This window comes from Phyllobates terribilis, unplaced genomic scaffold (assembly GCF_046119375.1).
Source record: "Phyllobates terribilis strain yellow unplaced genomic scaffold, ASM4611937v1 Scaffold_4__5_contigs__length_816908805, whole genome shotgun sequence".
NCBI lineage: Eukaryota > Metazoa > Chordata > Amphibia > Anura > Dendrobatidae > Phyllobates > Phyllobates terribilis.
Window position 1 is genome coordinate 235,150,417 of NW_027362764.1, and position 15,376 is coordinate 235,165,792.

General features: G+C 42.1%; 2 protein-coding genes across 4 annotated transcripts in view; one reads left to right on the forward strand and one right to left on the reverse strand.

Moving 5' to 3' along the window:
- ZDHHC3 (zDHHC palmitoyltransferase 3) overlaps window positions 1–3,630 on the reverse strand; it is a 97,401-nt gene extending 93,771 nt beyond the window's left edge. The window contains exon 1 of one of the 2 annotated variants that reach the window (XM_073678162.1): window positions 3,433–3,630. The gene's annotated coding sequence lies outside the window, so the exon portion shown is untranslated. The remainder of the gene's footprint in view (window positions 1–3,432) is intronic. The other variant, XM_073678160.1, reaches the window with a different exon arrangement.
- EXOSC7 (exosome component 7) overlaps window positions 3,548–15,376 on the forward strand; it is a 56,889-nt gene continuing 45,060 nt past the window's right edge. For both annotated transcript variants that reach the window (XR_012320072.1, XM_073678164.1), the window contains exons 1-3: window positions 3,548–3,770; window positions 7,221–7,322; window positions 9,581–9,675. Coding sequence is in view for 1 of the 2 variants with exons in the window: in XM_073678164.1 (XP_073534265.1) it covers window positions 3,714–3,770; window positions 7,221–7,322; window positions 9,581–9,675 (254 nt within the window). In the remaining variant the exon portion in view is untranslated. The remainder of the gene's footprint in view (window positions 3,771–7,220; window positions 7,323–9,580; window positions 9,676–15,376) is intronic.

The window sequence follows — 15,376 nt, forward strand, 5'->3', positions numbered from 1 at the left end:
CCACAATGGAAGACATCTGAAATTTTCCACATTATTTTTGGGCCTTTCTATGGGCAATGGCTCCCTGTTTCTTCCGGCGCCTGCGCAGAAGAAACAAAAAGCCAATGCCTGTAGAATGGCGAAAAAGTAACGTGGAACATTGCAATTTTGGCAAAAATTAAAAAAAAATAAATAAAAAAAAAAAATCGCAATTTTCAAACTTTCAACCTTTATATCTTTAAACCAGTTAATAAATAAAATTTCCCATATGTCTAATTTACATCTGCATCATTTTTCAAATGTCATTTTATTTTGTTCGGATGTTACAGGGGTTAAAAGTTCATCAGTAATTTCACATTTTTTCAACAAATTTACATAATCTATTTCTTTAGGGACCTATTCAGATTTCAATGGACCTTGAGGGGCCTATATATTGGAAACTCCCGAAAAGTGATACCATATTAAAAACCGCACCTCTCAAATACTTCAAAACTGCGGTCAGGACATTTTTTAACCCTTCACGTGCTACACAGGAATTAATGCAAAGTGGAATGAAAAAAAATAATTTTACCTCTAAAATCTTGCTTTAGCCCCAATTTTTTCACTTTTACAAAATGTAACCTCAAAAAAGTGAACCCCAAAGTTTGTTACCCTTTTTCCTTCGAGTGCAGTAATACCCCACATGTACTGAATACGTTCTGCTTGGACAAATGACAGGACTCATAACGGAAGGAGCAATATTTGAATTTTGGAACACAAATTGGCTGAAAGAGATTGCAGGCACCATGTCGCATTTGCAGGGCCCCTAAAGGGCCCAAACAGCAGAAGCACCCCATAACCGACCCCATTTTGGAAACTACACCCCTCAAGGATTTTATCTAGGGGTGCAGTGAGGATTTTGAACCCAAAGGTACTACACAGAATTTGATGACATTAGGTCGTCATATTGAATATGTCATCATATCATCATCATTTTCTTCATCATCATCATTTTCGTCATCATCAACTTTTGAAAAAACCCTAACCCCAAGCTCAACCCTAACGGCAAAGAATTAAAGAAAGAAAAATTCTAAAATATTTTTTTTAAAATCTGATTTAAAGGGGAAGATTTACTAATTATTGAGCTTTTGATCACTGTGATAGGGTCTATCACAGTGATCAAAAGGGAGCCAATAAGAAAAACCCCTGCTGCTGCCAGCAGGCAGATCTCGGCAGGCACACTGCGCATGAACCCGCCATTTTTCTTCAAGAAGCGAAGGGCCGGGGTATGACGCAGGAGGGCCTGGGGATGGTAGGGATACCAAGGTGGATTTGGGGACATCATTTCTCTCTCCTCTGACATGTATATAATGACAGAAGGGAGAAAAATGATTTTAATAGGAGATCATAATTTTTTTTTACATGATCGTCGTTATTCATTGAATAATGGCGACCACGTGATCGGGGACCGGAAAATCCGGCCCTGATCATGTTCTCCAGGGTCTCAGCTACTGTGACAAAATGTTGGACTAATAAAGGCACACAGTATAACATTTATGGGTGCATAATAAATCTGGTGTACCCCAGTTGTTCTTTTTTAAAGCACAAATTATGCCAGAATTCTGGGCATTTGGTTCAGTAAACCTCGGTATTGTGTATAAATTTACATATATTGGAACCATGATCTAATGCAGTTCTATGGGGAAAATCTGCACATAAAACTCAGCATACCGGCAAGCAAAATTAACATGTTGTGGATTTCAAAAATGCACCTCAAATCAGTTTATGCAGTGTAAAAAAAGTACAGGGGGCATGAGATTTCTATAAATCCCATCCACTTTGTTGGAACTGTAACATGATGCAGTTTTTGGGCAGCGAAATTATGCAGCATCAAAATTTCACCACAAACTCATGGTGGGAACTTAGCTCTGACTCACTTGAAATTATTTGAACACCTATAAAACTTCTGGATGGAGAGTGGCAAAAAGTAGTATCATTATTCTTCTACAATAAACTGTGAAAACTGAGATAAGATAGGTAACAGATACAATAGATTGAAATATAATATACAGAGATTACAGATACAGTAAATACACTCTTCAGCTTTGAAATGCAAAACTGAGAAGGAAAACTGGAATTATGGCAATCACTGGATTAATAGACAAGCTAATATGCAAATGATGAAAAAATGGAAACAAAATTTTCAAAACATCTCGATTTATTCAGTGTTGAGTATGAGTGCCACTTACACAACTTGACATGGTATCAATGAGGTTATTGATGATTTATGAAGAATGTGCTGCCACACTGAAAGCACTTGGGCAAATCATCAAGATCCGCTGCTGGCAGCTCCCTTTGTAATTGCCGACTAATGACGTCCCAAATGTGCTCAATGGGATACAAGTCCAGAGATGCTACAGGCTATGGTAGCATGTTCATGGCTGCTTACAGTAGCATGAACAACACACAGCCTGGTGTACTTGTGTTGAAAAATGTCTCCTGGGACACTTTCACGTTCACTTGTTGAGGTCTCTTCATAGCATTGCCCATGTAGTCACTAGGCCAATTTCTAGTTAGCATTTATCCAAGACAAAAGCTGAGACCTCCATTCCAGCCACCATTGTCATTTTGCTGTGTACCATGATCGCCTTTGAGAGTGGTGGCGTGAAGTCAATGAAGAGGTCTCCATCTCACAACCGTCCTACTCCCTTGATTATGATGTGTGGCGGTATAATGTATGGTAGCTGGGCCCTTCTAGCTTTCATTCCAGGTACACTAATAGCTCGGTGTTACATTGATTTGCCGTGGAACCAGAGGTACGGCATTTTTCCAAAGTGAACCAATAGTCATTTTTCACCACGACAATGTCAAGCCACATATTGTTGGTGCTACTGTGAGCAGCCTAAACGTGCTACCATGGCCTGCAGCGTCTCCGGGCTTGTCTCCCATCCAGCACATCTGGAACATCATTGTTCGGCAATGGCAGGGGGAACTGCCAGCAGATCTTGATGATTTATGTGGTCGAGTGCATTCAGTGTGACAGAACATTCCTCATCGATAGTATGCCAAGGCGTGTGACTGCAAAATTTATGAATGAGGACATCATACTTAATACTGAATTAATTGAGATGTTTTGAAAATGTTGTTTCTATTTCTTCATGCATCACTTGCATATCATTAACATATCATTAACATGTCTATCATCCCGTGATGTCCATCATTTTCCGTGAGTGTGTCCTGGTGCTATAGCTACAACAAATGCTACATAGGTATAATACATACATAGCTAAGCATCACTATGTATGTGTATGTATGTATATATATATATATATATATATATATATATATATATACAGAGCATAGCTAGCTGCATACATAGCCAGACAGCACTGTGCAGCTGCCCTCTCTGCTGTGCCTGCCGCAGCCGTACACACTACTACACACCGTGCTGACACTTTCCCGATAGGCTCTTACCATTCACAATGTCTCCGCTGCTTCCTCTTTATTTCAGGCCGGTGACAGCCACGGGGTTTCCCCACCCACACAGAGAGGGTGGGGGTTAGGGGTAGACCAGAGGGCACCTCCGCCGCACCCACCACGGCGCACAGCACTGAGAAGGGAGGGGAATGTGGAGCAGGAGGCTCGGCAGCACTATGATGACGTCATGTTGCTAGGCGCTTGTGTGGGAGAAGTGTGAGGTCGCGCTCTGATGACGTAGTAGACGTGTATGGCGGAAGTAGCAGTGCGGCTGCAGCATGGCTTCTGTGGTACTGAGCGAGGCCGAGAAGGTGTACGTCCTGCACGGCATTCAGGTGATTCTTCCCCTCTGTGTAACTGACGCCTGACATCGGTATAGACGGGGTTCTGTATAGCGGGTTACTGCGCATGCACCAGCCAGCCTGAGTGTTGTGTACAGTGGCTAACATCATACATATGTCTGTGCTGGGTGCGCTACACTGCCCACATCTGGTGGCACAGAGGCAGTGCACACAGCTGGCTGGATCTGCCCACTATGTCACTGGTATCTCTAGGGTGGAGGCCATAATATTAAGCTATTATTACTCCATAGGACAGGTCCAGCAGTGAGACCCCAGTGATCAATCACAGCTGGTGGCATTGCTGACTTATGTATGGCACACTTCCCATAATAATAATCTTCATTTTTATATAGCGCCATTAATTCCACAGTGCTGTACAGACATCATCATCACTGTCCCCATTAGGGCTCACAATCTACATTCCCTATCAGTATATCTTTGGAGTGTTCAAGGAAACCTGAGAACCCGGAGGAAACCCACACAAACACGAGGAGAACATGCAAACTCCTTGCAGATGTTGTCCTTGGTGGGATTTGAACCCAGGACCACAGCGCTGCAAGACTGCAGTGCTAACCACTGAGCCACCCTGCTTCCCATAATTCTCCATGATATGTAAATAGCCGAGCATCCATCTTTGTAGGGACGTGCTATACACCTATGACCTCATCTGTCTCATATTAGTCCTGAATTACAGCTCTGTATTATTTCTCAGAGCTGCATTCACAGTTCTGCTGATTGAGAGTGGAAACAGTCAACAAGCTTGGAGACGTCACCACAAGAGCTTTTTTTATATGGCATCACTACATGGTGTGAGGAGGAAGCTCTGCAGAAGGCTCAGTGATTATCCGGAGAGCAGAGAGTGACATTTTCTTCAGTTTTTTTTTTTCCATTAGAATAAAATCCTCTGTCAGCTATCAGTATTTGCTTGCAAAAATTTCTGCACCTCTTGGCAGTAAAAACGCTGTGGAAAATCTGCAGCGTTTTTGCCATGCGTTTTTTCCAATGCTTTGTATAGGAATAACGCAAAAATAATGGACATGCTCTTTTTTTAACGTACATGAAATTCTGTGAGGAAAACTCCTGAACATGTGTACAGATCTTGCAAAATCTCATAGAAAATGCTGGGATAAGGTTTGCAATGCGTTTACCGCATCAAAAACGCACCTTGTGCACATTGTCTAACAGTAACGCGCTGCTGACCTGCGGGGTCTCTGCCCTTCTCAGGAACAGGCTTTCCAGCTCTCCTCTGATCCTTGTGGATCCACCTGCTCTAGCCCTATGACCCTGTTGGCGACTGCAGAGTGTTTCAAGGTGTGTAGTGTCACATGGACAGTGTTCAGTTTAAAGGGAATGTGTCACCCCCTGGCACTTATCTGACCTCTAATATGGGCATACAGGTGATAGAAATGTAAATCTATACTTACCTGAATGCCTCATATTAGAGATCTTGTTGCTGTGAAATGTCTTTTTATTCCTACAAGTTTCTGATGTGTTCCAGTCCCTGGGACTGTAAGAAATCCCCCGCCTACTGTGTGAATTACAATGCTTCACCCCTCTCCTGCATGTCACAGTGCCCTGTGATGTGCAGATGCAGCAGCCAAATCTATCACCTGTATGGCCATATTAGAGGCAGATAAGTGCCAGATTCCCTTTAATGTTTCACTGTTGTGTACAGTGTGAATAAGTAGGAGCTTCTGTTTCCACAGTAGCTGTATTAAAGAGAACCGGACAGCATGAATCCAAGACCGGCGCTGTTATCGCAGCCTTGTATCTTTCACTCTGAGACGCTGTCTCATTTCAGAGGAAATACGCCTTTAATAGCTGCCGTCGACCACGCGACTAGGATGGCTAGTCCTAAGCAGATCCCCAGCAACTTCTCCTGCCCCGCTCACTTACAATGACTAGTCTTGTCATCCTAGTCACGTGGCCCAAGGCTTTTAAAAGTATGTTTTCTCTGAGCGTCAGCAGTATTTCTGAGCAAGACATGCATGGCTGCAATAATGAAGCCGTTCTCCGTTGTTCAGTCAGCATGAATTAGCTGTCAGGTTCCATTTAAGGGGGGATTCAATGAGCAAGGGCCCTGTAATCATTACGGTCAGGCCTAGCGTTAAATGTATTCATCCAACAGAGTCCGGTAAAGGATGTCATATAGTAGCACACATCACCCATAGGGACTTACTTTTTTTTTTTTTAACAATATGTCGCACTGTATGGTATTCTTTTTCTGGAGGCCCTATGGAAAGGACATTTTCTATTGCTGGTGGTGTGCCAACTCATACCTTCCAGATGAAGGTCAGTATGCATCTAGTGTAGCCTTTATCCCTTTATCTGGGACAGGGGGTACAATCCATGTAACTGTCATCATGGCCTGTTTGTATCAAAGCAAAACCAATACTATAGGCCCAATTCATTAACACTGGTGTTTTGTACACCAATCTTAATCAAGGGAGCAGCGGACTAAGATGCACCAAATTCATTAAGAGGCGAGCACCTCTTTAGTGAATTTTGTGTGGTGCTGGTTGGGACTTGTGGAAAAAAACAAAACACCATTACAAGATTTTTGCACAACTTTGAGTTCTGGCGCAAACTACTTGATGAATCGGGCCCTGTTTGTTCTGTTTGGCAGATAACCTTGATAAAGGCCTGACGGCCGAAACGTTGGTATGAATTCTGTTTCGTATTGTTTGGTTCAATAAAATGTATCACTATCATCAAGCTTTCACTGGTGCTGAAGGTTTTTCCTATAAGTATAATTTAATGTAAAACAGAAATAAAATCTTCACCTCATCGTTCCCCCATTTCTCCCTCTCCATTGCTTCCTGGTCCCACACTAGTTTCCGTGCTTCAGTGATGATTCACAGGGGGTCATTAAGGTGAAAAAAAAATAAAAAAATATATATATATATATATTATATTACATTTATTTTATTATTAAAATATGTATGCATGTATATAAGATTTGTTTACCATATTAACAAATTTTATATATTTTTGCTGGCAGGATAACACTCTTCACATATTATTTTTATTTGATTTAGTAGTGCCAGTTAGCATCCAGTTAATAAAAGCAGTTTATTAGGACATATTAGTAACAGAATGGATTTTTGTAGGGAGCAGAGAAAATCAGGATGATTGAGCAAAGGCATCCATACACATTAGACTAAGGACATGCTGCCCGTCCAGTGTGTATTGGGCCCCTGTAGATGATGTTGATGGAGAGGAGCATTCTCTTGTTTGAGTTTTTATTCTTCCTGGTGATCAGCACCTGCCAGGGTAGTCTGACAGCCGATTCTCAAACATTTGGCTGAGCCCGGGGTTCTTCTGTATGGGGGAGTTAGCTGGCAGCTGATCGTTTGCAATCTATGGTAATTGTATGGGGGACTTAAGGTTTACCAGGTTGAATCATTACATCAACACATAATAATGTGTGGTTTGCTTCTGCAGGATGATTTGCGGACAGATGGCAGAGGATGTGAGGACTACCGAGGGATTGAAGTGGAGACCGATGTTGTATCAAATACCACTGGATCTGCACGTGTCAAAATAGTAAGTTATGATATTTCTAGGGGAGAATCACTCCGTAATACAAACTTGTGCTGGAACTGATTTCTCATATCTGATTTGTCCACAATTCAGCTCATTGTTTCCTGACTACTTCCGTCTTCTCTGTACAGTCATGGCCAAAAGTTTTGAGAATGACACCAAAATTATATTTTCACATGATCTGCTGGCCTCTGGTTTTTATTAGTGTTTGTCTGATGTTTATATCACATACATAAATATAATTGCAATCATATTATGAGTACCAATAGGTTATATTGACAGTTAGAATGAGTTAATGCAGCAAGTCAATATTTGCAGTGTTGCCCCTTCTTCTTCAAGACCTCTGTAATTCTCCCTGGCATGCTCTCAATCAACTTTTGGACCAAATCCTGACTGATAGCAGTCCATTCTTGCATAATCCATTCTTGCATTTTGCCAGAATTTGTTGGTTTTTGTTTGTCCACCCATCTCTTGATGATTGACCACAAGTTCTCAATGGGATTAAGATCTGGGGAGTTTCCAGGCCATGGACCCAAAATCTCTATGTTTTGTTCCATGAGCCATTTAGTTATCACCTTTGCTTTATGGCAAGGTGCTCCATCATGCTGGAAAAGGCATTGTTGGGCGCCAAACTGCTCTTGGACGGTTGGGAGAAGTTGCTCTTGGAGGACATTCTGGTACCATTCTTTATTCATGGCTGTGTTTTTAGGCAAGACTGTGAGTGAGCCGATTCCCTTGGCTGAGAAGCAACCCCACACATGAATGGTTTCAGGATGCTTTACAGTTGGCATGAGACAAGACTGGTGGTAGCGCTCACCTCTTCTTCTCCGAATAAGCTGTTTTCCAGATGTCACAAACAATCGAAAAGGGGATTCATCAGAGAAAATGACTTTGCCCCAGTCCTCAGCAGTCCACTCCCTGTACCTTTTGCAGAATATCAGTCGGTCCCTGATGTTTTTTCTGGAGAGAAGTGGCTTCTTTGCTGCCCTCCTTGAAACCAGCCCTTGCTCAAAGAGTCTCCGCCTCACAGAGCGTGCAGAAGCACTCACACCAGCCTGCTGCCGTTCCTGCGCAAGCTCGGCACTGCTGGTAGTCCGATCCCGCAGCTGAAACAGTTTTAAGATACGGTCCTGGCGCTTGCTGGTCTTTCTTGGGCGCCCTGGAGCCTTTTTGACAACAATGGAAGCTCTCTCCTTGAAGTTCTTGATGATGCGATAGATTGTTGACTGAGGTGCAATCTTTGTAGCTGCGATACTCTTCCCTGTTAGGCCATTTTTGTGCAGTGCAATGATGGCTGCACGTGTTTCTTTAGAGATGACCATGGTTAACTGAAGAGAAACAATGATACCAAGAACCAGCCTCCTTTTAAAGTGTCCAGTGATGTCATTCTTACTTAATCATGACTGATTGATCGCCAGCCCTGTCCTCATCAACACCCACACCTGTGTTAATGGATCAATCACTAAAACGATGTTAGCTGCTCCTTTTAAGGCAGGACTGCTATGATGTTGAAATGTGTTTTGGGGGTTAAAGTTCATTTTCTGGGCAAATATTGACTTTGCAAGTGCAGTAATTGCTGTTAAGCTGATCACTCTTTGACATTCAGGAGTATATGCAAATTGTCATTACAAAAAATGAGGCAGTAAACTTTGGAAAAAGTACTATTTGTCTCATTCTCAATACTTTTGGCCATGACTGTATGTGAATGTCCCCTGAAGTTCTTTTATGAAAATGCTTGAAAAGGTTATTCCCATTATGTTAAAGAGTTAAACTTGCAAAGCGCTTGTAAAAACAAGCAACTTTTCTGTTCCCAGGAACAGATGAGATTTTTTATTTTATTGTTTGCTGCTTGTTTTCTAGGTTACTGGCCACCACTGCATTCTGTCAGCTGTGGCCAGTCTCCAAGCAACGAGCACATGGCTTACAAGCTCTTTTCTGTAAAGCCTGTAAGCACGGCCGTGACACTTATCTGATCACTGGAACACACTGCTGGCTCCCGATCCGGGAGCTACTCTGCTGCCCAAATACTGCAGAGGCAGAGGAGCCTCTGTTTGCAGGATCGGAGAGCGCACCGTTACGGTCAGCGGTGAAATGACGCTTCTGCTCCAAACCTTCAATCTCACAGAAGCACACTACCCTCTTACCAAGCAGGGAGGCTGCGGAGGGGTGCGCTGCTGAAGATGAGGAATCCTAATACTTCATAGTCAGTGTTCCATCATGTTTGCCCATTTTTTAGATTAATGATATTCATTATGTTTCAGGGTCATACAGATATCCTCGTTGGAGTGAAAGCAGAAATGGGAACACCAAAGCTGGAGCATCCTAATAAGGGCTATCTGGAGTTCTTTGTAGACTGGTTAGTAATGAATCTGCACATTAGAGAACTATACTGACTATATGTATAGGACGAACGCTGAGCATCGGAAATGCTGATACATTTTATTATACTGCTACAGTAAACAACCTGGAGATTCTTTTTTATAATGGAAAACTGTCTGTCCGCCTGAATCCTTCTGTGCAAAGTACCTGTGTGCACTTCCTCTCATCCATTTGTGGTCTACACATCCTATACAGGTGTACGTCTCCCGCCGTCTCAGTACAGACAACATGGTGGTCTGCAGGTTGTGGGACTATAAGGTGCCATGGAATGATAGAACTTGTAGTTTCACAACAACTGGAAATCAAAACTATGTAACTTAAAGCTGCAAACATCCAATCTGGTGTTTTTCCAATGACTATAGTGTGGTCTGCAGCAGTATTTATGCCGTCAAAAACACCTGGATCCTAATGATCTCCATAAAAATGTAGGGGGGTCTATCAGTAGTTATTGGGATCCATGTAAATATGGAACGGCCGTGTCACAAATATGTACAGGCCTTCAGCTTATTGCATTAGAAGAAATTGTTAGAAATTACTGCACTACCTCTGTAGATCCTGTAAGTCCAGTAAGGCAGCGCTAGTCATCACGCTGGGGGACACTCGCTTCACCGGGTCAATTAAAGCACACATGCAACGTTTTCCAGTAACATGAAATCCAGCAGTTTATTACACTTCATAACTGCTTATCACACAGTCCATCTCAGTGGCTCACCGGCATGTTTACACACATAACATCCAAGAGCCTTTCAAGTGGCAGAATGGCCCACTTGGCTCCAGTTACAGGCCTTCAGCAAAGTAACTATATCAATGTCCATATAACGCAGCGTTTTTACCTTTGCCAGGTCGTAGCTGCTTCAGTCAGCTTTGTTCTGCCACAGCTGTGGCTTTACGGCTTCCCAGATGGACACACACAGGGATCCAGCCTCTGCCGTTCAGGACTCTTGTCTTCCTAGCCTCTTGCCTTCCAAGGCTACTGGGATCCCCCACACACACAGGGATCCAGCCTCTGCCTTTCAGGCTTCACCCGGTTTTACCAGGCCTCACTAGGCCTCACTCTCTAACGGTGTCCCACACACGGGGAACAGGCCTCACACCTTCCACACCCTGTTTCAAAAGCACCTGGATTTATATATCCTTCAGTGCACACAGGACCTGCAATGATGTCACAGTCATGTGATCAGTCCTTCAGTGCACACAGGACCTGTACTGATGTCACAGTCATGTGACCTCTGAGGGAGAGGTACATGGTCAGCCAGAACACACCCTGGACCATTACAGTAATGCCGCAAGCCGCTGCATTACTGACCCTAGAAAGTTTCTTGCCAGGTTACTAGAATTTAGTTGTTTTTTTTTTTTTTCTTTCTTTACATCCCATTCAGTTATTAGCAATACAGGCTGCATCCATTATTAAATATATCTTAGACTTGTTGAGGTTGGTGTACTTTGAAAACCCATGTCAGTCTGGTCCATTTTGAATGTTTTTATAAAGTGAGCATTTCATGAGTTTAGTGCTAAAAGGCCAATTTTTATATAGGACGTTCTTGCATATCAATATACACACAACAGCCTCATGTAGTCTAATAGATCTATTTAATAATGTATGCAAGTTGTACTGTGAAATCTTGTGACATAGTTTCTTTATAAAGCAAATATACATTGCATTGCTCACACTCTGTAATCCTGTGTACAATTACAATGTAATTAAATGAGTGGTCTAAAACTAATGTTGATTTTAATCCTAAATGTCTACTTAAAGAGGTTGTCCACTAGTTTTCGATTCATGACTTCTCCTTAAGATAGGTAATCCATGTGTGATCGCTCGGGGTCACACACCCGGCACCCCCGCCGATCAGCTGTTCTCAGTCGTGGCGGCTGCTGGCTATAACTGCTTGATTGCAGAGCTGCTCCGTCGTCTGATAGTGGCAGGGTACTGCACATCAAATCAATAAGAGGTGGATGTGCAGTAACCTGCCACGGCCACTATCAGAAAACGGAGCAGCTCCGGGCGGCAGTCGCCGCTGCCATCACCGAGAACAGCTGATCGGCGGGGGCATCGTACCCCGACCAAGACATAGGATTGTCAGAGAGAGATAAGGTCAACAATGGCAAAGTAGTGGACAACCTCTTTAATGTAATAATCAAATCTTTTTTTCTAATATATAAACCTATAAATGTGACTTACAATTATCCAACATATTGTTTATTAATTTAAATAGACAAAAATAAAATAGTTTACGGGGAATAGTTTACACATCAGATTATATAGGAATGATTAAGGGGATACAATGATTATAGAGATATACGGTAAATAATACCAAAAGATTTTTAGTACATGATCAGTATCTTGATGATAATAAAATGGTATTATGTATAAATTTAAATACTTAACCCCTTAACTACCGGTGCCGTATTAGTACGCATATTTGCGTACTGCCCGTTCAGTGAGGGCTGCTGCGCTGAGCCCTCACTGAACCGAGCACATGTCAGCTGATTATTACAGCTGACATGTGCCCGCAACAGCCCCGGGTGGAATCGCGATCCACCCGCGGCTGTTAACATGTTGAATGCCGCTGTCAATCTCCGACAGCGGCATTTAACGCGCGCTTCCGGGTAGCGCGTCATAAGCCCCGCCCACCGGCGACCCCTTCACGTGATCGCAGGTCACCGATGGGTGGGCATGACAACCCAGGGTCTGCAGCAGACGCCTGTGGTTGTCATGATCTTGTCGCTATGAGCGCCACCTAGTGGTCGGCGCTCATAGCACAGGACCATTTCTGCTGCATGCAGGGGACCTGCTCGTCCCCTGTATGTAGCAGAGGCGATCGGATAGTTGTTGCTTCTAGTCTCCTATGGAGACTATAGAAGCATGCAAAAAGTAAAAAAAAAAAGTTTTTAAAAATATAAAAAAAAATAAAAAAATATAAAAGTTTAAATCACCCCCCTTTCGCCCCATTCAAAATAAAATATATAAAAAAAACCCTACATACACATATTTGGTATCGCCGCGTTCAGAATCGCCCGATCTATCAATATAAAAAAAGAATTAATCCAATCGGTAAACGGCGTAACGAGAAAAAAATTCTAAACGCCAGAATTACGCTTTTTGGTCGCTGCAAAATTGCAATAAAATGCAATAACGGGCGATCAGGCGATCAAAACATCGGATCTACCCCAAATGTTATCAATAAAAATGTCAGCCCGGTGTGCAAAAAATAAGCCATCAACCAGCCCCAGATCACGAAAAATGGAGACACTATGGGTCTTAGAAAATGGCGCTATATATTTTTTTTTTTTTTTTTTTTTACCAAATTTTGGATTTTTTTTTCACCACTTAAATATAAAAGAACCTATACATGTTTGGTGTCTATGAACTCGTAATGACCTGTAGAATAAGAATGGCAGGTCAGTTTTAGCATTCAGTGAACGTGGTAAAAAAAATAAATAAAAAACAACTGTGGTATTGCACTTTTTTTGCAATTTTACCGCACTTGGAATTTTTTTCCCGTTTTCCTGTACAGGATATGGTAAAACTAGTAATGGCGTTGAAAAGTACAACTTGTCCCGCAAAAAATAAGCCCTCACATGGCCATATTGACCAAAAAATAAAAACGCTATGGCTCTGGGAACAAGGGGAGCAAAAACGAAAATGCAAAAACGGAAAATGCTCCGGGGCTTAAGGAGTTAAAGTGGCTTCAGATATCTAAGCAGTTTGGGTAAAGTGATTAGTACATAATTAGCTATTTTAGCTATAAGGAAATATTATGTCCAAAATCCAATACTAGGAAATAAAGTGATACGTGTATAGTGCATTATTACAATTCATCATGCATTAATGTAGAAATACAACATGCCAACATAGGAAACTCTGAAGGAAACACTGAATGCATAGAATAATATACTGGCCACCGCCTACACTGATGACAGCTGATTAGCGGGTGTGCCAGGTGTTGGACCCCGGTCGATCAGACATTGATGACCTATCCTAAGGATAGGTCATTAATATTAAAGTAATGGACAACCTCTTTAAGAAAGCTGTTCATAAATGAACGCCCACGGACCTCAATGAAGTTAAGCAATGATGTAAAGAAGAGTGGGCCAACATTACTCCAGGACGATGTGAGAGACTAATAGTCATTCACAAGATGATTACTTCAAATTATTCCTGCTAATTGTGGTCCTACAAACTATTGATACATGGGGTGTATTTAGTTTCTCAAACACTGCTTCTGCATTATGGCCTAGTTTTTGTTCAGTAAGGACACGGTATAATTTGTCATGGGTTGTTTTTCATCTTCTTTTGTAGTTACCCAATTAATGACAGACATACACCTATATTTTGCAGAGCTGCTTTTTTATGGTACTGAGAAGTAAGGGAATAGTGCCCCCAGTGGTGTAACTTAAAGCTTGTGTCCCTCAATGAAAAATCTCCAACAGTGCCCCCAACTATCATAAGTCTTTTCTTATGGGCTAAAGGGACCTTTTGGGCCCCCTAAGCTCCAGTGCAACTGTAACTGCTGCAATTATTCTAGTTATGCCCTTGGGGCTCCCTGACATTCCAGGATGTAGCGGATATTGGCTGTATTCTACAGCTGAAACCCTGCTGCAATGTCCACGATTTGTGCTCAGTAGTGACGGCGGCATATAGATGGTTAACAGAGGCAAGGGGCTTCCTCTTTCACCCCATCAGCACCCTCACAATACGATCGTAGAGGTGCCAAGCAAAGGCCTGGGGATCTGCCAGCTACAGTGGCCTGTTAGGCTCCGCCATAAGCAGGGTCTAAAAGGCACATGTCAGTTTAAAAGGGAAAGGTCTAAAGTACTGCAACATATTAGTACAGCAGTGCATTAGACCAATGATCAAAGTGTAAAATATTCAAGGCCTGTAATGAGAACAAGTAAAATAAATCACAGAAAAAATATTTTGCCATTAAAAAAACAGGTTTTATGTAAAGACAAAAGTACACCTAATTGATAATTGTTTTCTCATAATACCACCACACAAAAAGTCCAATAAATAGCAATCAAAAAGTCATTTAAAAATGAATTATTTATTTGCAAAAATGTAATGTCACGGCAAACCGTTCTCTAATTCTCTGGCATATGTAGAATAATTTCCGAGTTATTACCCCATAAAGTGACACGTCAGAATTGAAAAACTAGGACCTGGTCAAGAAGGCCAAAATAGGCTTTGTCACTAAGGGACACCCTAAAAGGACCATATATTTTTCTATTGCGCCTTGATATGAAAAACCATAAAATTCAATGAGGGTGTACTTAGTTTTTCTCGTGACTGTAACTGGCATACATTTTGATTACAAGGGCAAACTCAAGATATCTTCCCAGTCTCCTGACCTATTGTCCCTATGTCTTGTTCCCAATGACTTTGCTATGAACTACAACCTCTACTTCTGTGTAATAAGTAACAAATAAAGCCTTGAGATCATAGCTATTAAATCTGCCTTTTGTTAGGATCGAGGGGATTTACAAATCTGGACAATTTCTTATCGTACGTGCAATTACTTTATGCTGACCCGAGGGCTAAAATAAGCGCTAACCGATATTTCTCAGAAGCGGTGGGGCTGGGGAGGGCATACGGCAGGGTTGTCCCCTGTCTCCCCTCCTGCAGTCAAACCATTGGCCTACATACTAAGGTCGTCAGTTATAATAATTGGGTTTAG